At 43.7% G+C, this 26074-nt stretch overlaps 1 protein-coding gene across 5 annotated transcripts in view; it reads right to left on the bottom strand.

The window, feature by feature from the left end:
• Positions 1-26074, bottom strand: part of LRCH3 (leucine rich repeats and calponin homology domain containing 3) — a 143293-nt gene that overhangs the window by 99506 nt on the left and 17713 nt on the right. For all 5 annotated transcript variants that reach the window (XM_075340389.1, XM_075340386.1, XM_075340388.1 and 2 more), the window contains exons 2-3: positions 5418-5562; positions 1346-1472 (exon numbers count right to left, since the gene is read on the bottom strand). In XM_075340389.1, coding sequence (XP_075196504.1) covers positions 1346-1472; positions 5418-5562 — 272 coding nt within the window. The remainder of the gene's footprint in view (positions 1-1345; positions 1473-5417; positions 5563-26074) is intronic.

Raw genomic sequence — 26074 nt, 5'->3', positions numbered from 1 at the left:
AAACCTAAAAGCTCCCCCTCTGCAGCTCCTGGGCTGCATTCTAGAAAGGTCCCTGTTATTATTGTGCCCCCTTTCTGACCAAAATACAGAGTTTATAAACTGGTACCTTTTTGGATTTGGATTCTGTAAATGTGACACGAGGCGGGCTGCCTGGCTTCCGTTATTCTGCCTCCTGACGCTTTAGGCCGTCCCCCATCACTCCTTTCCATAGCTGTGGACGCCGCCCAGTGCTCCACAGGTCCCCGCGCATGCCCAGTGCTCATCTCTCGTGGATGAGCACTGTGCCCAGTGTCACCGCTGGTGATGTGCGCGCAGGCTTTAGATTATGGGCGGTGCTGTGATGTTTATTACCAAGCAACCGCCCATAATAGCGGGACCGCGCTTTCCCCCTCGGCGTCCTTCGTTCTGCGCAAGCGCGGTGCTGCTGACCCCACGTCACCTCCTTCCCATCTATTTCCTGCCTCAGGGCAAGATGGGAAAGAGGTGACGTGGGGTCAGCAGCACCGCGCTTGCGCAGAACGAAGGACGCCGAGGGGGAAGCGCGGTCCCGCGATTATGGGTGGTTGCTTGGTAATAAACATCACAGCACCGCCCATAATCTAAAGGCTGCGCGCACGTCACCAGCGGTGACACTGAGCACAGTGCTCATCCACGAGAGATGGGCACTGGGCATGCGCGGGGACCTGTGGAGCACTGGGCAGCGTCCACAGCTATGGAAATCAGCGATGGGGGACGGCCTAAAGCGTCAGGAGGCAGAATAACGGACGCCAGGCAGCCTGCCCCCGTGTCACATTTACAGAATCCAAATCCAAAAAGGTACCACTTTATAAACTCTGTATTTTGGTCAGAAAGGGGGCACAATAATAACAGGGACCTTTCTAGAATGCAGCCCAGGAGCTGCAGAGGGGGAAGCTTTTAGGTTTTAGGGGAAATTTCTGCTGACAGGTTCCCTTTAATAAAGTCCTTTTCACATTCAGCAATTGGGCTCTGTCGGTCGTTTCTTTCTTCTCTAGTTTCATTATGGCTTTTCACGACTTGCCCTAGTCCTTTCCAAGTCTATATATTATGATTTCTTCTATTACATTATGTATTAAATACTGGTGATATGGATTGGTTGAGAGCTGTTCTTAATACTGTAAAACTTGTGTATAACATTGGTGTTAATAATGACACTTAGAAGGACTTTCCAGAAGAGATTGCATTTCTTTCCGTAAAAGCATTTTCCATCTTTGATTTGATCCAGATGACATAATAGCCGGTAAGGCAAATATCTGTTCCCGGCTACAGGCCTGGCCCGTATATCTGAGCACAGAAGCTAAATGTGGCTGATCACTTGTGCACCTACCAGCTCAGTCAGGAGCCGCAGATGACAGATCTCCTCTGGCAACGATTCAAGCTTGTTGTTACTTGCTATGAGCACCTTGAGCGGGAGGCTGCAGACGTGCCCTGGAAGTGTCGTCAGCTGGTTCCGACTTGGAGAAAAAGAAAGGAAAAATATTTACCGTAACTCATTAACTCATTGCTTGATTTCCTCATATTGAATGGGGAGAAGGTGATTTTTTATTTTTTAATTTATTCTAATTTTTTAAACCGCTACTTTAATTTTCAGCCCCCCAGAGATTAATTTTCAGCTCCCCCCCCCTCCGCCAGAGAACAAACCTCATATTTACTATATCCTGCAATAATGCAGTCTTGCAGTATATAGTGTAACTGATATTATACTATGAAGACCAATCAGCAACTGAGCTTCATAGGAGTACCAAGATGGAAGTCATGGAGGTCCTCTGCAGGCACCTGGTTGCCGTGGTAACCCATCAACCACCTCACCCACAACTGAGCTGCAGGGGGAGGGGCAAAGAAGCCAGCAGGCCATATAAATGTCACTGATCAGGATCCACACCAGCATTTAAAATGGTTAAATAGCAGCTGACATCTTCTTGGGATGAATCATGCTCAGCTCCTGAACCCTCTCCATAAACCCTGAGGGTGATCTGTGACAAAACTGTCACAGGTTGTTAAGGCGTCAAAAAGGAGCTGTCACTTTGTTGACGTCTGCTTTAGAAAATACTATACATAAAAGTAGACGAAAAATAATTGTGGATAATGTCACTTAAAGGGAACAAATCACCAGGATTTTCTTATAAAACCTAAAGCCAGTTCTATTCTGGCACTATCAGGCCGATTCTAAACATACCTTTAGTGGTCAGCTAGGTTGTATACGTTTTGCAAACACAAACAAGTAAATCTTGTAAAATGAATAGGGGTTTTTTTTGAGTGACAGCAGCTGCCGATCAGCTGAGATAGCTGTGGTGGGTATTCATAGTGATTCCTGCCCCTGCCTGTCCATCCTCCCACTATTATTTATGATAATTCCATTATAAAAGATAGTTGTAGCTATATATCATAGTGGCTAAAAGGACCGATGCTGATGTCATACCCATGTGACCAGAAGGGGAGGGGCCTCAGCCAACAGAAAAATAATTTTGCTTCCTGGTATCAGCAAGTTGGCTGAGGCCCCGCCCCTTCTGGTCACATGGCTATGACATCAGCAAAGGTCCTTTTAGCCACAACCATTAGTAAAACGCTTTTATAATGGAATTAGCATACATAATAGTGGGAGGACAACACTGGCAGGGAGGGCGAGAATCACTATCAAACCCCACCCCAGGTATCAGCAGCTGCTGTCATTCAAAAAACTGTTCATTTTACAAACTTTACTTGCCTGTGCTATAAAACCTATACATCCAAACTGACCACTACAGGGATGTATAGAATCAGCCTGATCGTGCCAGTATAGCACTGACTTTAGATTATATAAAGAAAATAATGGTGATTGGTGCGCTTTAAAAGGACTATCAGCACATGATGACCGTTCAAAACAAAAGTACAGGCACTCGGTGCATCATGGTGGTGGGGGGGGGGTGTCAAACATTTAAACCAGGAGGGAAGATGCACTTAAAGCGTATGTCCCCTATTTGGGCAACCTCTTCTCAATCCCCTTGTTCGCTCCCGTAAAAATAAATAAGACTATACTCACCTCCGATGTGGCTGAGGTTCCAGCGATGTCGGAAGTCGCGTTCCTGGGCCCACGTGATACTGTTGTGACATGCGAGCCCTGCGACCAATCAGCGCCCGGTGTATGTTTCCCCACCTTCGGACATTTGGGCAGGATGTGAGCACTGGGCTGACTTTCTGCTCAAATGTCTGAAGGTGCCATAATGTCGCGTGGACCCAGGGAAAGCTACTTCAGACATGGCTGGAACTGTGGCTGCACTGGAAGTCAGTATATGCTTATTTATTTTTACAGGAACGAACAAGGGCAATGAGAAGCGGTTGTCAAAGTAGTGGACAACCCCTTTAAAAGTGCCCAACGCTGTTGTTCACCGGCACCTAGCAGTCACAGCCTACTTCTGCTGGCAATTCAGCTGCTTCTGCTGATGTCACAACAAAGTGACTTTTTTTTCTGCTCAGCTCTGTACATGGGGTGGGACAAATAACATGACGATGATTGACAGCCGGCTCCACTAGTTAGGCAGTCGGCTGTCAATCAGCATGATGTTGACGGCCCCGCCCCATCTACACAGCAGAGAGAAAAAGAAACCTCTGCACTCTTGACAAAGCCACTGTATCGCCAGCAGGAGCGGTCTGTGACCGCTTTGTGCAGGCCAAGATCGGCGATGGGCACAATAGCAGGTAGGTAGAAACTAACTGCCCGTTAGTGCTTAAACACTTTTTTCTTTTCTTTCTAAAGTCCCAGATACACCCTTGAAATGTTTGGCCCCGCCATGATGCGCCGAGCGCCTGCTCTTGGTTTGAACATTCTGTGAGGACAGTCCCTGTAAAGCTCCGCCGTGTGCAGTTCCTCTGTTATCCTTCCTAGAAATTTATGAATAAACTGATAGCCAGGAATATTTTACAAATTTAGTATTCAAATTGTCTCTCCAGTAAAGGAGACAAACTCTAGCACAGCGCCACCTATTGGAAGTAGCGATCCTAAAAGTCACAAGTGGATTTTCAACAATCCTTTGCAATATGACTCAGGATTTATAAGCCAGATCAGAATCCCAATTTGCAGACACGGTGTTTCGGGGTGCTTGCCCCTCGTCAGTGCAAAGTATGGGGGTGTCTGATCTGGCTCATGAGAAAGCTATGTGGGGACCACGGGAGAACAAATTTAGTAAGCGGCTTCACTCGTGTTCTGCTGATTTTTCCGTTTCGCTGCCAGACGTCAGAACTAAGCTCGTTTGTAACTAACCTTCTTAACACAAAGCAAAAATGTTCTATGGAGAAGAAATCATTAATAAAAAAAAAAAAAAAAAAAGTATATAAATAAAAACCATTGCAAGATAATGAAAGCAAAAGTGTAATAAAAGCAAGAACTATTTCAGTTACTCAAAAGGGGTTTCCTGGTTTCGGAAAACCTGTGCACTCCGGCTGCAGTTTGTAATAAACCGGGCATTACGCACTTTCCCCAGGTCAAGCCTCAAGTCTTCACCATGGCTCCCAGTGTCTGTTAGGCCAGGGCCACACGGGGACTAATACAATCCTCGCATGACACTCGGCTCACACTGGCAGCACAGTGGGAGCAGAGTGTCACTGCGACTGAGATCCGATTTTGCGATCAGACCACTGCTGCGGGGGGGCCGGCACTGTGGAGGGGCGGGCCGGCATGGAGGAGAGGGAGGGATTTATCTCCCTCTCTCCTCCGTAGCCGGCTATTGCGATTCTCGCCCTCCAGTCGCGGTACACCGGTGTACCGCGAGTGCAGTGCGATCTTTCCCTCGCCCCATAGACTTGAATGGGTGTGAGAGAGTCTCGCATTACAATAGCAGCATGCTGCGTTTTCTCAGTCGGATTGGGACCGAGAAAAATAATCGCTCATGGGTGCTGACACACAGGCTAATATTGGTCCGAGTGTAATGAGATGTTTTATCGAAATTCCACTCGGTCCAATTTTCATACCATGTGGCGTATGCCATATGCCATGTCACAGACAGCTTTACAGCCAGTGAGCAGCTCCTGCTTTCAACTCAAGCAGAGCCACTGAACTCAGGGCTGCTGACATGACATAAGCATTGCAGACAGACTCTGCAATGGACCCAGGAAGGGTGAGTAAAGCACAATCTAGTTTGTTGAAAAAACAATGGACTGGGGAAAGTTTTCTTTTATATTCACCTCCAACATTAGATCAGCTGCACATATGTGAAGGATCTATAGACAAACAGCTGAAGTTCCTGGCTACCTTGAATGCAAGAAATCAGGATTTTCAAACCTTGGCTCCAGGCCAGAATATCCATTACAGAGCACAGACTAATGTCATCTCTTTTTTTCCTGACAACATAATTCAGCAGCCTTGTCCCTAAGTCGCGGTGTCAGGGTTACATGAAGTTTTATATTTCACAGCAGCAGGGAAGTACCTGAGATTGAGGAAGGTTAAGGCTTGTAGGTTGAGAGTGGCTTCCGGCACATAGCGGATACAGTTCTGGTAAAGACTTAGGCTCTCCAAAGAGACATAATTGCAGATTTCCGCTGGAATCTCAGACAATCTATTGCGAGACAGATCTGAAACAAAAGTACAATTATTACTCCACACTGTTCAGAGGCCGACCGGAGAATAACAGTGGCAGAAGTCGTTTCCGTGTCCGTGGTTTGTCTGCCTCATACAACAAGGCCACTCTTAGTGCTAAGAACTTCTAACACAACTGCATTGCAAAGCTCAGATATTACATATTTCCTTTTATTCACTAAAACTTTTTCCCCCCAAAGTTTAGTTATATATTAATTATAGAATATTGTACAGAATTATTCGGAATATATAAACTTTACACAAGTCACCTGTTTGCAGAATGTTTCAGAGTTGTAGCTTCCTGCACAGCAAGGTAACAACCAAAGACCATACACTGCAAAAACATGTGGTCACAGACTCGTTTCACAAGCGATCCTCTATGGGGATTGCCAGACCGAGCAGACTTCACACAGTTTTTGCATAGAAAAGCATGGAGTAGACAGTACATTTTTCATTGCATGTTGATTAGATGAGTAAATATCCATACAACCCATATAAATGTATATACAATGGCATACATAGTTATACAGTCATATGAAAAAGTTTGGGCACCCCTATTAATGTTAACCTTTTTTTCTTTATAACAATTTGGGTTTTTGCAGCAGCTATTTCAGTTTAATATATCTAATAACTGATGGACTGAGTAATATTTCTGGTTTGGAATTAGGTTTATTGTACTAACAGAAAATGTGCAATCTGCATTTAAACAAAATTTGACCGGTGTAAAAGTATAGGCACCTCAACATAAAAGTGACATTAATATTTTGTAGATCCTCCTTTTGCAAAAATAACAGCCTCTAGTCGCTTCCTGTAGCTTTTAATGAGTTCCTGGATCCTGGATGAAGGTATATTTGACCATTCCTGTTTACAAAACAATTCCAGTTCAGTTAAGTTTGATGGTCGTCGAGCATGGACCGCACGCTTCAAATCATCCCACAGATTTTCAATGATATTCAGGTCTCGGGACTGGGATGGCCATTCCAGAACATTGTAATTGTTCCTCTGCATGAATGCCTGAGTAGATTTGGAGCGGTGTTTTGGATCGTCTTGCTGAAATATCCATCCCCTGCGTAACTTCAACTTCGTCACTGATTCTTGCACATTATTGTCAAGAATCTGCTGATACTGAGTTGAATCCATGCGACCCTTAACTTTAACAAGATTCCCGATGCCGGCATTGGCCACACAGCCCCAAAGCATGATGGAACCTCCACCAAATTTTACTGTGGGTAGCAAGTGCTTTTCTTGGCCTGCCACTTCTGGGCTTAACAAGAACTGTACCTGTGTTCTTCCATTTCCTTACTATGTTCCTCACAGTGGAAACTGACAGTTTAACCCTAGAAGGCATACCTGGGGCCTCGCAGGCCTGCTAGATCATTTGTTTTCTATGGTACATTGAATTGCTTGCGCGTTCTAGGGTTAAATCTCTGAGACAACTTTTTGTATCCTTCCCCTGAGCAACTATGTTGAATATTCTTTGTTTTCAGATCATTTGAGAGTTGTTTTGAGGAGCCCATGATGCCACTCTTCATAGGAGATTCAAATAGGAGAACAACTTGCAAGTGGCCACCTTAAATACCTTTTCTCATGATTGGATATACCTGCCTATAAAGTTCAAAGCTCAATGAGGTTACAAAACCAATGTAGTGCTTTAGTAAGTCAGTAAAAAGTAGTTAGGAGTGTTCAAATCAAGAAATTGGTAAGGGCGCCCATACTTTTGCACCGGTCAAATTTTGTTTAAATGCGGATTGCACATTTTCTGTTAGTACAATAAACCTCATTTCAATCCAGAATTATTACTCAGTTCATCAGTTATTAGATATATGAAACTGAAATAGCTGTTGCAAAAACCCAAATTGTTATAAAGAAAAAAGGTTAACATTAATAGGGGTGCCCAAACTTTTTCATATGACTGTATAATCCATATAAATTGGCCTTTTACAAGGGATTGGAAAAAACTTTTTTCAATGTTATTATGGTGTTTACAAAAATGAATGATTTATTAATAATAATAATAATAATAATAATAATAATAATAATAATAATAATAATAAAGTAGCTGCAGCAGTCACATGACATGAAAAATGTCACAAGATTGCAGGAGACAGTGTTCTGCGCAGAGCCAGGTTGTATTGATGCTTTTTTAATTTTACTGTGCATATTAGGGACATTGAAAACAAGCTGTCCAGCAGGAGACAAGTCCAGTTATAAAATGTCAAGATCTATGGGCCAGACCCAGATCTCCCTGAGAATCTGCCTCCAGAGCTCATTATAAATGAAAGGTGGCATTACCAGTGTGAGACATGTATATCAGGAGAGAAGACTGTCAGTCATTACATGTCTCACACTGGTAATGCCCACTTTCCTGTAAAATAAGCTCCGGAGGCAGATTCTCAGGGAGATCTGTATCCAGCCCAAAGATCTTAACAGCTCCATTATATATTAAGAAAAGTTTGATGTCTGTGTAATAAGACATGGGATCACAGATATCAAGGTGTCATTTTGATCCACTTCCTATAACCTGCATGCCCATATAGACACCGATCGCAAAAAAAAAAAAAAAAAGTATATAGCCGACCGTGATAAAATATATAAATTTTATTAGGGATTTAAATTTGCAAGGTAACAGGGAGCAAAAATTATGGGGGAAAGGAGAGGTCACAACACGGCGGGGGAAGGGCAAAGTTGTAAGGTCCGAAATGGTGAAAGGCACTGAAATCAAGTATCAAATATGATTATAAATAGAGAATTAAATGTCGAGTGTGTGAGCAGCACTTAGGGTGTAATTTAAATAAAGTGCTGATAAAGTGCAGTTATAAACCACTTATTTAAGTTACACTTTAAATGCTCCTCACACACTATCAATTTGGTGACATTTAATACACTTTATAATCATATTTGATACTTTATTTCAGTGACCTTTCACCATTTTGTTCCCTGCATCCCCCCTTCCTTGCTGTATTGTGCTCCTTTCTCTCCCCCCTATTTTTGTTGTTTTAAATAGTTGATAAACTTTATATAATTTATTACAGTTTGCTATATTTTATACTTTTTTGGATGTGTGTGTTACTTTATTGTGTATAGCTACAGCCATTTGTCCTATCTTGAGTTTGCCATGCCAGGGTTATTTATTGCCATTTACTACCTGAATGACCCACTTCCCCTCCCTATGGCACATAATTAGTTTTGTATGCCCATATAGATAGCTTGGGAGAGTGGCTCCTACTGACAGATTTAAAAATCCTCATCAAAAAAGAAGACATTTTGAAAACTGACCAAGTACTGCTTGCTGCCTATATTACCGGTCATTCTCCGGTGGCCGGTCTTGTAGGCATCAATCACAGCCCCATACAAATGCTTCTGCTGTGGAGCTTGTAAACGCCGTCCTGAAGCTGGCCAGATCGCTGTATACTGACCAGTGCGCTTATGCTCCTCCGATCTGGAATAGGTAAGGCTGCCTGTTCTTTCAACACCTGAGCGCACAGTTTAGGCAAGCAGTGCAACCACCGGTCCGAACTGTCCATCATTAGGAACCCACTGTCCCCGGAAGGCAGAGGAGTATTGAGAACTCCTGAAAATTGCACATTGGAGAACCCCCTTTACAGTGGAACTAAACTTTCACATCCTTTTATTTTTTTTCCCAAATGTTGTAGCCCCTTAGACATGTAGATTGGTGGTGTTGGTCTTGACACTCATCAATGGTTCAAAAAGGTTCTGCAGCAGCACTGGGCTCCTGTATGAGACGGCATGCACAGAGGTGTATTGGCCTATAGACTTTCTATACTTGCACGCATGCAGGAGCTGCTTAGTAATTCAATTGTTGCAATTAGGCACCGGGAAAACCCTCTAAGGTTATATTAACTTGATGCCTCTTTCAAAATGTTCAAGCTGAAGCTGCTTCAGGAGGCGCCAGCGATTGCCCCTGCAGCATCTTTCATGGTTTACTTTGGTCATTTCCTGAGCACGTGTTAGACAGTTTTCAAGCATTTTAGGGCGTCTCTTCCTTTGGCATATTCCAGACTTTTTTTTTTTTTTTTTTAAAAACACAACTGAATTATTAAGTCACCACTGATGATCGTCTAAGCAAAAACACTGACAGCCTGCTCAAAATGACACCCAGGCGTTGGGTGAGCCCTCTCATTGATTTGTAAGTATGAAGCTTCTTCCAAGCAGAAAACGCCTGAATAATGGCAGTTCTCAAAACTTGAAAAGGTTAAGAGACGCTTAGGCTACTTTCACATTTGCGTTGAACGGTATCCGTTGCATTGCGTTGTGTGACGGATGCAACGGATGTGTTGCATATAGTGGTACAACGGATGCTGCAAAACAACGCAATACAGTTTTACAAGAGAGAGAGAGAGAGAGAGAGAGAGTACACGGAGTGTGGGAGGGGGCGGAGCCGAGCGGGGAAGTGTCGGGCTTCCGGCACATGTAACCAGGGTTCCTTGGTTACCCGATGTGTACCCTGGTTATGGGTGCAGGGAGCCAGAGAGAGCATGCGCAGTGAAATCCAAAAGGATTCCGCTGCTCAAAAAAACATTACATGCTGTGTTCCTTCCGCCCGACGCAGCGTCAAAACAACGACGCTGCGTCGTCCGGCGGATGCAACGCTGACACTTGCGTTACAGTGCGTCATCCATACAAGTGTATGGAGACTAGCGCAGTGCGTTAACGGACTGCGCTATTCTCCATAGTGACGGACTCCGCTGAACGCAAGTGTGAAAGTACCCTTAAAAGGGAACATGTCACCACTTTTTCGGCCTGTAAGCTGCGGCCACCACCACCGGGCTCTTGTATACAGTATTCTAACATCCTGTATATAAGAGCCCAGGCCGCTGTGTAGAACATAAAAATCACTTTATAATACTTACTTAACGGTCGTGCTGTGGTGCAGTTGGGCCATATGGGCGTCTCAGTTGTCCAATGCCTCCTCTTTCGGCCATCTTCGCCCTCCTTCTGAAGCCTGTGTGCATGACGCGTCCTACATACTCGCCGGTCCCACACTACAATACTGCACAGGACCTCAATGCCAGCAAGTGTGTATGACGTAGACGCATCACGCACCCAGGCTACAGAAGGAGGAAGATGAAGATGGCCGAAAGAGGTGGCGCCGGTACCGGACAATGGAGACGCTCATCAGACCCAACTCCACCGCAGTGCGACTGTTAGGTAAGTATTATAAAGTGTTTTTTATGTTCTACACAGCGGCCTGGGCTCTTATATACAGGATGTTAAAATGCTGTATATAAGAACCCGGTGGTGGTGGCCGCAGCTTATAGGCTGAAAAAATGGTGACAGGTTCCCTTTAACACTAGAACTACTGAGGTAGTCATTTTGACTACTTTGCACCACGTATTTCTATATAGGTGTCACGAGTCCAGTAGTTCTAGTGTTTAAAGAATGATCATTAAAAGTATTTTTTTTTTTCTTTACATGGAACTAAATCGGTTCATCTTTATTCGCTTTTGTATAAACTATTACAACCTGTAAATAGGTGTCTTGATAAAGCAGCGTTAACCAAGTGTGGTGTATTTTACCTTTCTTGTATGTTACTATAAGGCTCTGTGCCCACGTGTGCGTATTTGCATGCAGTTACGCTGCGTTCTGCACTGCAGCGTAACTGCATGCGTCCTGCGTCCCCTGCACAATCTATGCGCACTTTGCGTTCTAAAAAGCAACATGTCACTTTTGTGCGCTTTACATGCTGTCTCCATGCTGTCTATAGGGAGAGGCAGCATCCAGAGCGCACGAATTCTGCAGTCGGCAAAGTTTCAGAACGGAGATTTTCAGCTGCGCTCTGAAGCGGACATGCAGTAACGTTACGCTGCGGTGCAGAGCGCACACGTGGGCACATAGCCTAACATTTCTGGTGCTGTCACAGTCATCGGTGACTTGGGTTCTATACTCATGTCCGGTTTCATCTAAAACCAAGTGACTATATGAGCAGCCTGTTCTACCTATAAATAGCACTGTGTTATAGTCCTACTTTGACTCAACAAGTAACAATCCTTTCTGACACCTTGAACAGGTTTGTGGCTCTTCCGCCGCACCTCATATTACACAGTTACATTTGAATATTTACAAACCCTAAATTAAGGCAATAAAACTAACAGAAAATGTAGTGATGTCCGGGATATGGGAATCCAGGGAGCAATACTTAAGCTATGTGCGCACGTGTGCGCTCTGCACCGCACCGAAAAGGTGCGCTTCAGAGCACAGCTGAAAAGCTCCGTTCTGAAGCGCATGGTGCCGGCGAGAACGTGCGCTCTGCCTGCAGCTCCTCCCAGAGACAGAGCAGGGGCTGCCGGCAAACCGCACGGAAGAAGTGACATGTCACTTCTTAGAACGCAGCGATTCGGGCAGCAGCCGAAGCGCTGCGCTCTAATATGCCACGTGCGCACGGCCCCTGCACAATCTCCATAGATTGTGCAGGGGACGCAGGACGCATGCAGTTACGCTGCGCTACAAAGCGCAGCGTAACTGCATGAATTACGCACACGTGCGCACATAGCCTTACTGCTCGCTGTCTGGTGACTGCATTCTGTGACCTGGTGGCCCATACAGCGTCTTGTCTGGACCGGAGGTCACTTTATATTAGGCCTCATTCACATATCTGTGTGACAAGTATGTGCTGTATCAGTTTTTTCACGGATACAACACGTACACACAATCTATAGCGCTAGTCACAGGTCTTTGTCCGGCAGCACAAATGAAAAGGCCAAAACAAGGTTATAGGTTTGTGAAAAGCACGTACAGCACACTGCTGGCATCCGCTAGTCATTACTCTATACATGCATAGCGTTATTTCATTACTTTGTTTCCACGTTCCTCTCCAGTTATACTATGCATTCATTCCTTGCCTAGGAGTTTGCATTGTTATCTGGGCTCTATGGGTGTACATTTTCTCTGTGCATGCATTGCTATAACATCTTCATTTCTCATGCCTTTTATGCATGCGCCGTTGTATGCGATTCACGCATGCGCTATATTCTTTCCAAACTAACTTTATTGTCCCAGTACACTTGCTCATCTGCTGTATGATTGTTAAACTATTATTCCATCACATTCGCACATCTACGAATCTACACTTTACGTTTTGAAAACACTATGTATATTTCCTGTTTTCATTAGCACATTGCTTCAACCTTATAATTTTTGTCTGCACAAGCGCATGGTAACCATAGCGACGCTGACACCATCTTCAGCCATACACCGCTGCCTTCCACAGCTGGTAATAGTTTTTACTTATTTACTTATACATGAATAAATAAGTCATATGAATTATTTCACACCTGAGGAAGCCACATAGTGGCGAAACACATAAGGTCTCTGACCTCATTTCATTGTTACCCATGTACACACATTCCAGTCTCTATATTACATTTTGCTTCCCACCACATTTATTAGTTAATGCTCATTGATGATTACCCTGTGCTGGTTGTATACCATGCTCTTATTTCCATCTGTGCCACTTATTTTTCTTATACCTTGTGATTTTTATGCTCGTGTCCACCATAGCATACATTTATTTTTTGGCTGGTCTCCAGTGTGCTATTATCTCACAGGCACAGAGGCTGGGCATTTGCTGTATTATGGGCACATCTTGGATTGTACATACAGCCTATTGGCTATTTTCTAGCGCCGCTCCAGCGTTCTGTTTTGCTGTGCACTAGAGTGATTCTTTTAATCCAAGGTCCCTCCATTGTCTTCACCTTTTATCGAACCTGCTCTGATCGCACAGCGACCTCTTGGGACTGTAACTTCTGAGTGGCCGGTGGTCAAATGTTACGCCATAAGTTCCCAATGCTAGCCCGTCTGTCACTCTGCGGGAACATACCAGCGGTGTGCTTTATGATTTCTGCTCCGGAAATTTCTGGACACTCGTTACTTTGTAACTACTGCTCTCCTATATACTCTATCCGGTTTTCTAATTAATGCCATGTTCTTTATCTTTCGACATCTGAGATATATAAAAAAAACCTCTATTCGGATGTGAATATATTTACTATATATAGCAAATCCATTTACGTCAGTGTTTTCTCTGCTGATTTGGATGACTCAGTATATCTTTTTGGAGAACCCGTTTCTGTGTTGGGTATAACCGTATATGTGCCAATTCATTTTGATGAATCTTAATTTTACAAAGTTTTCTGAATATATTACGGTATATACTTAAGAATGTATCTGTATATTTGCCATGAACAAAGTCTATTGACAGAAACATTAGCCCATATGCACAGACTCAATGACTTTGTTTATTGGAGGTGCCATGGTATTTTCTCTTTGGATTGGATCCATTGAGCACCCACACATCTCACCATATCTACCTTACTTAACCCTATATATCAGACATGACATATCCTAGGGATATCCCTTTAGTCTGACAAGCAGAAAACAAACTGTTCTGTGCCTGTAGGAAATATGACCTTCGATGGTCTTCCCTTTCTCATGCCCAAGGGTACAAAGTTCTGCCCTATGAAACACGAGCCATTCACCATTCATTGCCTGCTTTAATGGCAGCGATATTTTGTGAAAAATACACTCATAGTAATGAATGTTGCAGGCAGCTCCATAGACAGCTGCCCGGTTATTTCTCTGCTATTCTCACACAGACGACCTGGCAACGGCCCAAATCATTTCAGCACTAATGTACAAGAGTGGCCTCTTCATGCTAAAAATGTGGCTGTTCCGGTCTGCTCTGCGCAGCACAATGATCCGTTTCAGATGATGTCATGGTGTGGAGGAAGGCCCGGAGGAGTTGTTACAAGAACATAGGACTTTTTAATGGACACCACATCACCACCCCCCACGCACACCCCCGCAGTAAATGTGTCCTGTTCCATATGAGACAATGCACGGACAATGTTTGAGGGGCTCGGATATAGGAGAATAGCTAAAGGCAACATGTCATGCTCCTACAGAGAGAAATACAGAATCTGAGCACACACTTTAGTCTTGGGGAGCATCACTTATAAGTAAGTGTCCATGGGGGGTGTTTAAAGGGAATTTACAGATTTACATAAAGTTTAAATGAGTTATTCAGAAACAGGAAAACAAATGCTTTCTTCCACAAACAGTGCCCCACCAACCCACTGGCAATGTGTGGTATTACAGGTCAGTCCTTTTCACTTCAGTGAAGCCAATCTGTAATGCTATAGGCAGCCATAGACAGGTGTGGTGCCATTTATCAGGTTGTTCTGATCCTGTACAAGTCACTTTGTCCAGTCTAGGCAATGATCGCAGAGTAGACTCCAGACGGATATGGAAGAAAAGTCATTAGCCCCAATTATGACCCAAACCAGCCGCATCATTAGGCTAAGTTCACACAGGGCATCTTTTGGTGCGTTTTTGATGTCACAAAGATGCACCTAAATACATGACTTTCCTTCTCCCAGCAAAGTCTATGAGATTTCGATTTTTCTATCCGCACTGGGCATCTTTTGTTGGCTGCGTTTTTCAAGATGCAGCCGGTCAATTCTGTGTTTTTACCGCGTTTTTTGAACCCTGGAAAGTCATTAGGTTTGACTTAAAAATGTGTAAAAAATGCGGGAAAAAAACGCATTGCATTTTTGGTGCATTTTAATATGCACTCAAGACCCGCAGCAAAACACAAAAAAACCACATACATTTGAAGCGTTTTTACCGCATTTTGCCCATTGCTTTTTAACACTAGAAGTCCCAGAGAGGGGTCATTTAACATTTCTACCATTGGAACCCTATGGAGATCGAAATTCCTGGGACTTCTAGTGTTAAGTCAAATCTAATGACTGCAAGGGCTCAAAAACGCTGGAAAACGCAAAAAGAATTGACATACTGCATCTTGAAAAACGCAGCCAAGAAGCAGCCAAAAACAGATGCCCGGTGTGCACAGCAACATAGAATTCTCAGACTTTGCTGGGGAAGGAAATGCATGGATTTATGTGTATCTTTGTGACCTCAAAAACGCACCAAAACCGCAGCAAAAGATGCCCTGTGTGAACATAGCCTTATGTTCTTAGTTTGGGTCAGGAGATACATGGCCACCATGTGCAGTCGCTATACAGACAAATACAGAAACTAAGTGAATTAGCCCATATATTGCAGCAGATTTGTGCAGCGGATGATGGATTTAGCTCACAGAGCATTGCCCAGACTAGCATCAGCAGACGACTACTAGCCATGTACTAGTGAGTGTGAATGGAAACAAGCGTCCTCATTCAAAACACACTATGCACTATAAAATGGTAGGGGACTGGAAAGTAAATTATATGGGAAATTATGTCATTTATTTTGCAATTAAAAATTCTCAATGAAAGCCCTCATTCAGACATCTGTCCTGCACGCAATGTTTTTTTTCCATGGATATCACACGTACCCATTATAATCTATGGTGCTAGTCACATGTCCAATGCCTTTTCATGGGTCGTGGGTCCATGCAAAACACATAGGAATATGTCCTATTTTTCCCGTCAGCACAGATGACAAGGGCATAAGTCTATGGGTCCATGAAAAACATACAGCACATGGACGGCAGATGGTGTTTATGACTGCTTTCACATTTCCGTCTTTTTCCCTCAGTCACAATCCGTTGCTTTGAGAAAAAACTGAATCCTGCAAAATAATTTGCAGGATTCAGTTTTTTTCCCATAGACTTGTATTAACAACGGATTGCGACTGATGGCCTTGCGTTGCATCCATTTTGCGACACATTAGTCAAGGAATTGAACTGAACTGTCAAGGAAACTGAACTAATCTCTCGCTACACTCCAAAACGTAATCTCCGGTCCTCCCAAGATCTCCTTCTCTCCTCCTCTCTCATTCGCTCCTCATGCAACCGCCTCCAAGACTTCTCCCGAGCATCCCCAGTCTCCTGGAACTCGCTGCCTCAACACGTCAGACTATCTACTACACTTGTAAGCTTCAAACCGAACCTGAAAACTCATCTGTTCAGAAATGCCTATAATCTCAAATAACCTTGCTGCCGCCCGACCACCGTGTGGAGCAGCCGCCCGACCCCCACCCCACCTACTGTCTCCTCCCCAAAATCCTTTAGAATGTAAGCCCGCAAGGGCAGGGCCCTCTTCTCGCAGTACTAATCTGTCTACTGTAACTTGTGTATGTGTTCTGTATGTAACCCCCTTCTCATGTACAGCACCATGGAATCAATGGTGCTCTATAAATAATAATAATAATAATAATAATAAATAATAAATAAAAGGAATGTCGGGCGGGAGCAACGCACAATGTAACTTTTTTTATGTGCAGCAAAAAAACGGACAGTGACGGATCCGTCGGCGTCTGTTGTGTGTTATAATGGAAACCTATGGGTGTCAGAATCCGTGAAATGACAGATTCCAGTGACGGATCCATCTTTTAGCAATCGAGCATGCTCAGATGTTTAAATTCCTTTCTGGTTACAAAAAAAAAAAATTCTTTCTCTGGGATGGGTTCATATACGTTTTCAATACCAAATACCTTTGCTGGCTAAAATAGAAAAAAAAAAAAGTTTTTTCACAGTATCTGTCGCAACAGTTTTAGGCTATGTGCGCACGTGAGCGTATTGCATGCAGTTATGATGCGTTCTGCACCGCAGCGTAACTGCATGCGTCCTCAGCAAGCTATGGAGATTGTGCATGAGACGTGCGCACGTGGCGTATTAGAACGCAGCGATTCGGCTGCAGCCCGAAGCGTGCGTTCTAAGAAGCAGGGCTGTGGAGTCGGTAAGCCAAACCTTCGACTCCGACTCCGACTCCGACTCCTCAAATTCTCTTGCACCGACTCCGACTCCGACTCCGACTCCGGCTCCGACATATATTGCTTATAGTTAGGTGAAAAATTTATTGTAGTACATGAATATGTGTATGTGAACATCAGACATTTAATAATTTTTATGATACAATAATCAAGATATTTGGATAGAACATAAAATATATTTATTGGAATACAACTTTAGAACACAAAAAACTGTAATAAATTGTAAATATGTAATACACTATGTAATATACAGTAGATTACATATATATCTTGTGTGTGTGTATATACACTGTATATATATATATATATATATTATATATATTACATATTTACAATTTATTAGTTTTTTTGTGTTCTAAAGTTGTATTCCAATAAATATTTTATGTTCTATCCAAATATCTTGATTATTGTATCATAAAAACAATTAAATGTCTGATGTTCACATTGTACTACAATAAATTTTTCACTTAAATATAAGCATTATACTAAATGTTGTTATTTAGTAAAATATTCAGCACATTCTGCATTGCACTCCTGTCCCCAATTTATTATATATTTTAGGAGTCGGAGTCGGTGCATTTTATACCGACTCAGACTCCACCAAAATGAGCTCCGACTCAGACTCCGACTCCACGACTCCGACTCCGACTCCACAGCCCTGCTAAGAAGTGACATGTCACTACTTCCGTGCGCTTTGCATGCTGTCTATTGGGAGAGGCAGCATGCAGAGCGCACGAATTCTGCAGGCACCATGCGCTTCAGAACGCAGCTTTTCAGCTGCGCTCTGAAGCGGACCTTTTGTGTGCGGTGCAGAGCACACACGTGCGCACATAGCCTTACCACTATCTGCTACGAAGCAGTCGCATCAGTCACAAACCGGATTGTGACTGATGGAAAGAGACGGAAGTGTGAAAGCAGCCTATCATTGAAAAGTATAGAAGCGGTGATCGATTTCTTGATCGACCCATGAACAACTAGTGATGACATGGATGAGAAAAACCGGAGACAGACAGGACAATCATCCAAACACTGATCACGCCAGTGACACGAATAATAATCATTTTTAAATTGATGATCTATTATACTTGGGTCATGATCTATTATATATGGGTCATCAATATCAAATCAGTGGAGCTCAGACAACCAGTATTCTCGGTGCCGGTTGCTGGACGTTAGTTGCAGAAGGGAACAGTACAGCTGTCGGTGTGGCGGCTGCTGCCAGGTACCGCAGGTCGGCCTTTATTAGAATTAATGGGAGTGATGTAACGGTTCTAAAGGGGCTTAAAGCACAGTTGCTACATGTGATGATACCGGATCCTAAAGAAGAGAGACATACACCTATTCAGTCCTCCCATTGAATGCCATGTACAAAATTACCTGAGCATAAACACCCCAACGGGAGGTATGGTACACCACTACAAAGCATGAAATGTCAAGCCTGAAACTACTGCATACCAGAAAAAAATATATCTATTTTACCCTTCTCAACATGTTCCAGCTAGAGAAACTATTTCACCAAATAACTCAAGGGGAAATTCCAGTTTCCTCCACAAAATAAGAAGCTGATGATTGAGTCACGGAGGAATCCTGAGCGGCACAAGTTACAGAGCTCTGCAGGAGCGAGCGTCTTACATAACATTCATGTCACTTCTATCAATGTCATGAATTTCACTGTGCCAATAACATGCTACTTGATGGACGCAGGCTTATGGAGAAATTGGATTTCATACCCATTTTGTAGTCAAGTATCTTGCAGCAGTTTAGAATAATGGAAAAATGGAATCTGTTTTTCCTCCCAAACCAGTATTTTTGCAAGATTATGGTAACGCAGAGCACAATGGTAGAAAGAAAATGGATCCTCTCGACCATATTTGCTCCCTGCCGTTCATGCAGTCAGGAGAAGCGACCACAAACCGCTCATGTGAATATGGCCTTAGGCTGCATTCACTGATGTCTTAAGATAATGATACTGTATATAAAATGCTATACTTAATTGCATGAAAACTGTTAGAAATGTATCATTTTATAATATTTCAATAGCAGTCATCAGGCACCGTGCTTTTCATCTATACGAGTATCTTGGATCCCACCCTTATCCCCTCAAGTAGCAGAGATAACAAGGAGAGCAGTGTTATGTATTCCAGCACAATGAGATAGCCAATGCTCAATACAGTGTGGCCTCAGTTCAAAGCATGACATCAACACACAGCGAGCCAGGATGTTCCTGGCAAACCGCCCGCCGGCCTTCTCCGAGTACAGCTGCACACCGACTGTTCAAGGGACAAATACACCACCTCCATTACCGTGTATAACACTAACCTAAACGTGGAAGGCCTCGTGCACACACTGAGTATTTGATTAACTTTTTACCTCAGCATAAGCCCAAACCAGGAGTGGAACAATCAGAGGAGAAGTCTAATTGAAGGACGGGCACCACTTCTAGATTCATTACCCACTCCTGGTTTTGGCTTATAAATAAATACTGAGGTAAAAATTTACCAAATACTCAATGTGTGCACGTGACCTTACATATACTGAGGTAAAAACTTACCAAATACTCTATATGTAAGGTCACGTGCACACATTGAGTATTTGGTAAGTTTTTACCTCAGTGTATGTAAGGTCATGTGCACACATTCTGAGGTAAAAACTTACCAAATACTCAATGTGTGCACAAGACCTTACATATACTGGAGGAAAAAAAAAAAAAAAAATACTCACGGTGTTCAAATGGCCTAAATGGGTCCACAACGTAGCTATAAAATTACAGAGAGCACATGTACGAAAAAAACCTAATGTGTGAAATCAGAAGACTCATGTTCACATGTTGAGTATTTGGTGAGGTTTGGGTAATAAATGCAGAAGTGGTGACGTGTTTCTATTGTACTTTTCCTCTGATTGTTCCACTATTGGTTTGGTCACAAATACAGAGGTAAAAACCTCACCAAATACTCAACGTGTAGACATGACCTTCCAGGACAATCCAACTCTCAATCAATAAATTAGTTATTAATATTTGCCTGGAAATTAGCACGTCAATCAAACAATCTCTCTACTTGAAGGTGTCATACAAGTGATGGCATGTCACTGGCAGTTTCATCTTGGACACCCAGCAGATGGTGAGAATGAAGTGGTCACAGCTCTGTGCGTCCATTACAGGGGAGTTTCAGGTCACCTGTAGTGGTGTGGCATGTCAGCTTTCCACACACTGCTAAAATAACTGTCAGACTTGCTTTTCAGGAAGTAAATCTTTGTGGATCACTCCTGATAAGGTGAAACAGTGGCCATATCAGAAGGAGGTCAAACTGGTTTTGTTTTCCACACAATTTACAGGCAACACTGAACTTTCACAACTCAACTTTAGATTAGGGCCAGGCGATATAGTTGTACGCATGTGGGCGAAACTTCATCCATCGTGATGGCCAATTTCTGTATCATTTTGCTTCAGATTCTTGCAATCAAAGGCCCATAAAGTGTGGCAGCTTCCCTGTCCGGCAATACCCTTTAGAGACAAGGTGCACACATTGGTTTCTGCAGCAGAAAAATCTGCTGTAAATAATCACAGAGTCAGCAGACAAAGTGCTGCATAAGGCTGTGCGCACACTGCAGTTTTATTTTTCCAGCGAAAAACACACCCTCTTGCAGAAAAACGCACCTCTGGCCGAAAAAAAAAAAAAAAAACGTATCAAAAAAAATGCTTGTGGTTATTTTGTTAACATTGTCATTGGCAAGGCCCGGGTGCAAGGGGGAGGGGGGAAAGAACCCCCCCCCCACCAGAAAACAAGTGAAACGCTGCCTCTTTTTTCTGCAACCAGAACTGCAGGCAAAAAAAAAGAAAGAAGCAATGTGCGCAGTCTTTCAGATATCTCAGACTTTTCTGGTGAAGGTCACACATGCACTTTATGACCACAACCTGCACAAAAAAAAAAAAAAAAAAACCCCGCACCAAAAAAGCTGCAAAAAATGCAGCAAAAAAATAAAATAAAATTGCGCGCACAAGGCCTTAAACAGGTCTGTTTTTACCACAATTTTTAAAAGTAAATCTGTCAGGTGCAATATCCACCCAGAACCATGAGCAGTTCTGGGGGCATATTGCTAATCCCTGCCTAACTGTCCATTTATACACACCCCTGTGGGTATGCGAACATGCTAGTGAATTCTGTGCATTCATTAGCATGTTAGCACACCCACAGGGGCGCACCTTCATGCTAAGGGGGCCGACTAGCCAAGGGAAGTAAAGCCCTTGCGACTAGTCGCTGGCTTCATTATCATATTATAAAGGATTTTTAGAAATACTATTTCCAAAGATCTCCATGTATGCTACTAGATGCTGGGACGGTTAGGCACAGATGAGCAATATGCACGCAGAACTGCTCTTGGTTCTGGGTGCATATTGCACCAGACAGGTTCCCTTTAAGTGCATTTTTACTTTTTTTTCCACTCCATTCATTTGAATGGTTCAAAAACACTGTAAAAACATTTAAAAAGAGAATCTGTCACCAGGTTTTTGCCACTTAATCTGACAGCAGGATACTGTAGTGGCAGAGACCCTGATTCCAGCGATGTGTCACTTACTGGGCTGCTGAGTGTAGTTTTGATAAAATCACTATTAAGCAGATCATCATTAGAGGACTACTTGACGTGCTGCCAGATATACAGAGCTCATGAATATGCTGGACTAACTGCTAGATCTGCAGCAGAAAAAAAACAAACGTGATTTTATCAAAATGACAGCAACCAACTCAAGTCTGCAATCTATTTTACGAAAATCTGTGCTCCAAAAGTCAAATAACACTCCTTCCTCCCACCCACCCCCCTGAGCTCTACCACGCGCAGCCAAAAAGTACTGTACAATCACATGTGGGGTATTGCCACATTCAGGAGACATTGTGTAGCAATTGTTGTCATTTTTATCGATTTCCCCTTGTAAAAATGTCAAATTTGGGGCTAAAAGAACATTTTAGTGATTAAAATGTAATTATTTTTTCTTCACCAACTAATGGTATAACATTTTGTGACACACCTGTGGTGTGGATATGCTCACTGCACCCCGAGATGAATTCATTGAGGCTTGCAGTTTGTATAATGGGGTCAGTTATGACAGGCTTTGCTTTCCTTCCACCTCAGGTGCTCTGGCAACGTGACAAAGCACAAACCACAACGGCAAAATCTGCACTATAAGGCTATGTCCGCACGTTGCTTTTTACCTGCTTTTTTGCTGCTTTTTCAACTGCAGCGTTTAAATGGCAAAATGGTTGTGTTCTGCTTTTCAAGCAAAGTCTATGGGAATTTGGGTTTCTTGTCCGCACTATGCAGTTCAAACTGCAGCCTTTGTTGCAGAACTTTGGTCAAAAACTCAGCTTTGCACTGCAAAACCCAAATGGCAAAAACAAAAACATGACAATTGTTTTTGCCATTTGGGTTTTGCACTGCAAAGCTGAGTTTTTGACCAAAGTTCTGCAACAAAAAGGCAGCATTTTGAACTGCATAGTGCGGACAAGAAACCCAAATTCCCATAGACTTTGCTTGAAAAGCAGAACACAACCATTGTGCCATTTAAACGCTGCAGTTGAAAAAGCAGCAAAAAAGCAGGTAAAAAGCAGGTAAAAAGCAACGTGCGGACATAGCCTTAGGCTATGTACCGGCAGAATTTGCTGCATAACTCCTGCGGATTTATCTGGATTTTCTAGATAAATTTGCAGGTTTGAGCAAGTACAGACACTCCCCATGTTATCCAATGGGACATGGGGAGTGCTGTGTCCATGCTGCGATATGTGCGGCTGCTGAATATGCTGCGGATGTCCCGCAGCCGCAGATAACTGCATGTCAATTATTCCTGCGGAAATACCTACGGAGATCCCGGCCCTCCACTATGGAGATAGAGGCCGGGACTTCCGCAGGCAAGTCGCATGAATGTCCGCAGGTTTACTGCAGATATTTCACTAGAATCCCGCAGCTAAGGATAGCTGCGGATTCCGGAGGATCAGCTGAGGGAAACCTGCGGACGTACCTGCTGATATATCCGCGGGTACATAGCCTAATGGTGCGCCTTCCCCTCTTCACTTTGTACTGTCTCAAAAGTAGTTTCCAATCGTATATACGGTATCTGTGTACTCAGGAGAAATTGAGTAACAAATTGTGCGGACCATTTTCTCATGTTACCGTTGTGAAAATGTAAAATTTGGGCCTTCAGAATCATTTTTCTTGAGAGAAAAAAAAAAAAAAAAATATGGAATTTCATTTTCACAACCCAATATTATAAAACTCCATGAAGCACCAATGGGTTCAATATGCTCACCAAACCACTACATAAATTCTTTAAAGCACACCAATCACCAGGATTTACGTATATAACCTAAAGCCAGTGCTATACTGGCACTATAGGCGGATTCTATACATACCTGTAATGGTCAGCTCAGATGTTTAGGTTTTGAAATCCAAGAAAGTAAAGTTTATAAAATTAGCAGCTTCTTGAGTGACAGTTGCACTGGAGCAGATATTCATAGTTATCCCCTCCCACTGTTAGAATTAGCATAAGTATTATGCAAACGACTCACTTTGTCTAGCAGGACCTGTGGTGAGGTCATACCCATGTGACCAGAAGGGGCGGGGCCTCAGCCAACAAAGCTAGAAACCAGGTCACATGGGTATGACCTCACCACAGGTCCTGCTAGAGACAAAGTGAATAGTTTGTATAATACTTATGCTAATTCTAACAGGGGGAGGGCATAACTATGAACCAACACCCCCAGATATTATCTGATCCTTTGCTGCTGTCACTTAAAAGGGAACCAATCATCAGGATTGTTGTGTATAAGCTGCAGCCAGTGCAGTACGGGCACTATCATGCACGTTGTGTACATACCATCAGGGGGCAGCTCAGGTGTTTAGGCAGTGAAATTCATCTTTATAAAGTTTGAAATTTCGTGCACTTTTTGATTGACGTGTGCACCTCTGCAGATAATGTCCGGGCGTGTTATGCAGGAGTTCCCCGCCCCCCCTCCAGCCTGTTCCTCCCTCTCTCATGATGCCCGGGCGGGTTATGCACGTGTTCCCCGCCCCCCCCGCGCTGCCTGTTCCTCCCTCCCTCCCTCTGGCTGTATGTAAATATCTAATCTTCAGAAACATGGCGCCGGAGTGGGCCTCTGCGCACAGCGCTTATCCGCGGCCCCGTGTTTCTGAAGCCCGCATCACACAGCTTGGTGTTAGAGGGCGGCGCATGCGCCCTCGCTCCTTCAGATCCCGTTGTGACCGCAGGAGCGAGCGCGATCACAACAGGACTGCAGAACAGGTGATCGGAGGACGCGATCACCTGCTGCTCCTGTATCGTGCCGCCCCAGGACACCGGGCCAACACACCAGCCGGTGACATCGCTGTGGCGCCGCCCTCTCAGACACCAAGTTGTGTAATGTGGGGGCTTCAGAAACATGGCGCCTGAGATAAGCGCTATGCGCCATGTTTCTGAAGATTAGATATTTACATACAGCCAGAGGGAGGGAGGGAGGAACAGGCAGCGCGGGGGGGCGGGGAACACGTGCATAACCCGCCCGGGCATCATGAGAGAGGGAGGAACAGGCTGGAGGGGGGGCGGGGAACTCCTGCATAACACGCCCGGACATTATCTGCAGAGGTGCACACGTCAATCAAAAAGTGCACGAAATTTCAAACTTTATAAAGATGAATTTCACTGACTAAACACCCGAGCTGCCCCCTGATGGTATGTACACAACGTGCCTGATAGTGCCAGTACTGCACTGGCTGCAGCTTATACACAAAAATCCTGATGATTGGTTCCCTTTAACAAGCAGCTTATTTTATAAACTTTACCTTCTTGGATTTCAAAACCTATACATCCGAGCTGACCACTACAGGTATGTATAGAATCAGCCTGATAGTGCCAGTATAGCACTGACTTTTGGTTATGTAGGAAAATCCTTGTGATTGGTTCCCTTTAAGGGGTGTAGTTTCCAAACTGGGGTCATTTTTGGGGTGATTTTCTGCTATTTTGGAATCTCGATTCTCCAAATGGGGTCCACAATTTATTTCAGACCATTTTGCATGCCAATCACCAAATAGTGCTCCTTCACTTCTGTAACATTTTTGTGGGGTAAAGGTAAAATTGTTCATTTTTTTTGTCCTTCCACATTCCTTTAGTTCCTGTGAAGCACTGAAGGGTTAATAAACTTCTTGGATGTGGTTTTGAGCAGTTGGTGGGGGTACAGTGTTTAGAATGGTGTCACTTTGGGGTATTTTATGTCACCTAGGCCTCTTAAAGGGAACCTGTCAGGTCCAATAAGCACCCAGAACCACGAGCAGTTCTGGGTGCATATTGCTAATCCCTGCCTAACTGTCCCTGTATCTGGTAGCAAATATAGAGATATTTAGAATGTATTTCTAAAGATCTTTTACCGCATGCTAATGAGCGAAGGGACTAGTCCCCTGGGCGTTATTTCCCCCGACTAGTCCGCCCTCTAATCCTGTTAGTACGCCCAGAGGAGTGTACTAACATACTACTCAATGCAGCGTCACCAGCATACTTGTGTTTGATGTGATCATGCTTCTGAATGGACCGGAAGTGTTGGGACATGCAACTTTGCATTCACTGCCCACAGAGGTATGCACGTCACAGCTGGAGACAATGCATTGACTAGCATGTTAGTACGCCCATGTGGGTGTACTAACATGATTAGATGGCGGACTAGTCGGGGAATATAACGCCAAGGGGACTAGTCCATTCGCTCACTAGCATATGATATAAGATCTTTAGTAAAAACT

The sequence above is a fragment of the Anomaloglossus baeobatrachus genome, chromosome 3, assembly GCF_048569485.1.
Source record: "Anomaloglossus baeobatrachus isolate aAnoBae1 chromosome 3, aAnoBae1.hap1, whole genome shotgun sequence".
NCBI classification, from domain to species: Eukaryota; Metazoa; Chordata; class Amphibia; order Anura; family Aromobatidae; genus Anomaloglossus; species Anomaloglossus baeobatrachus.
Note: the sequence above shows the minus strand (reverse complement) of the source record. Positions and strands in the feature narration are given on the sequence as shown.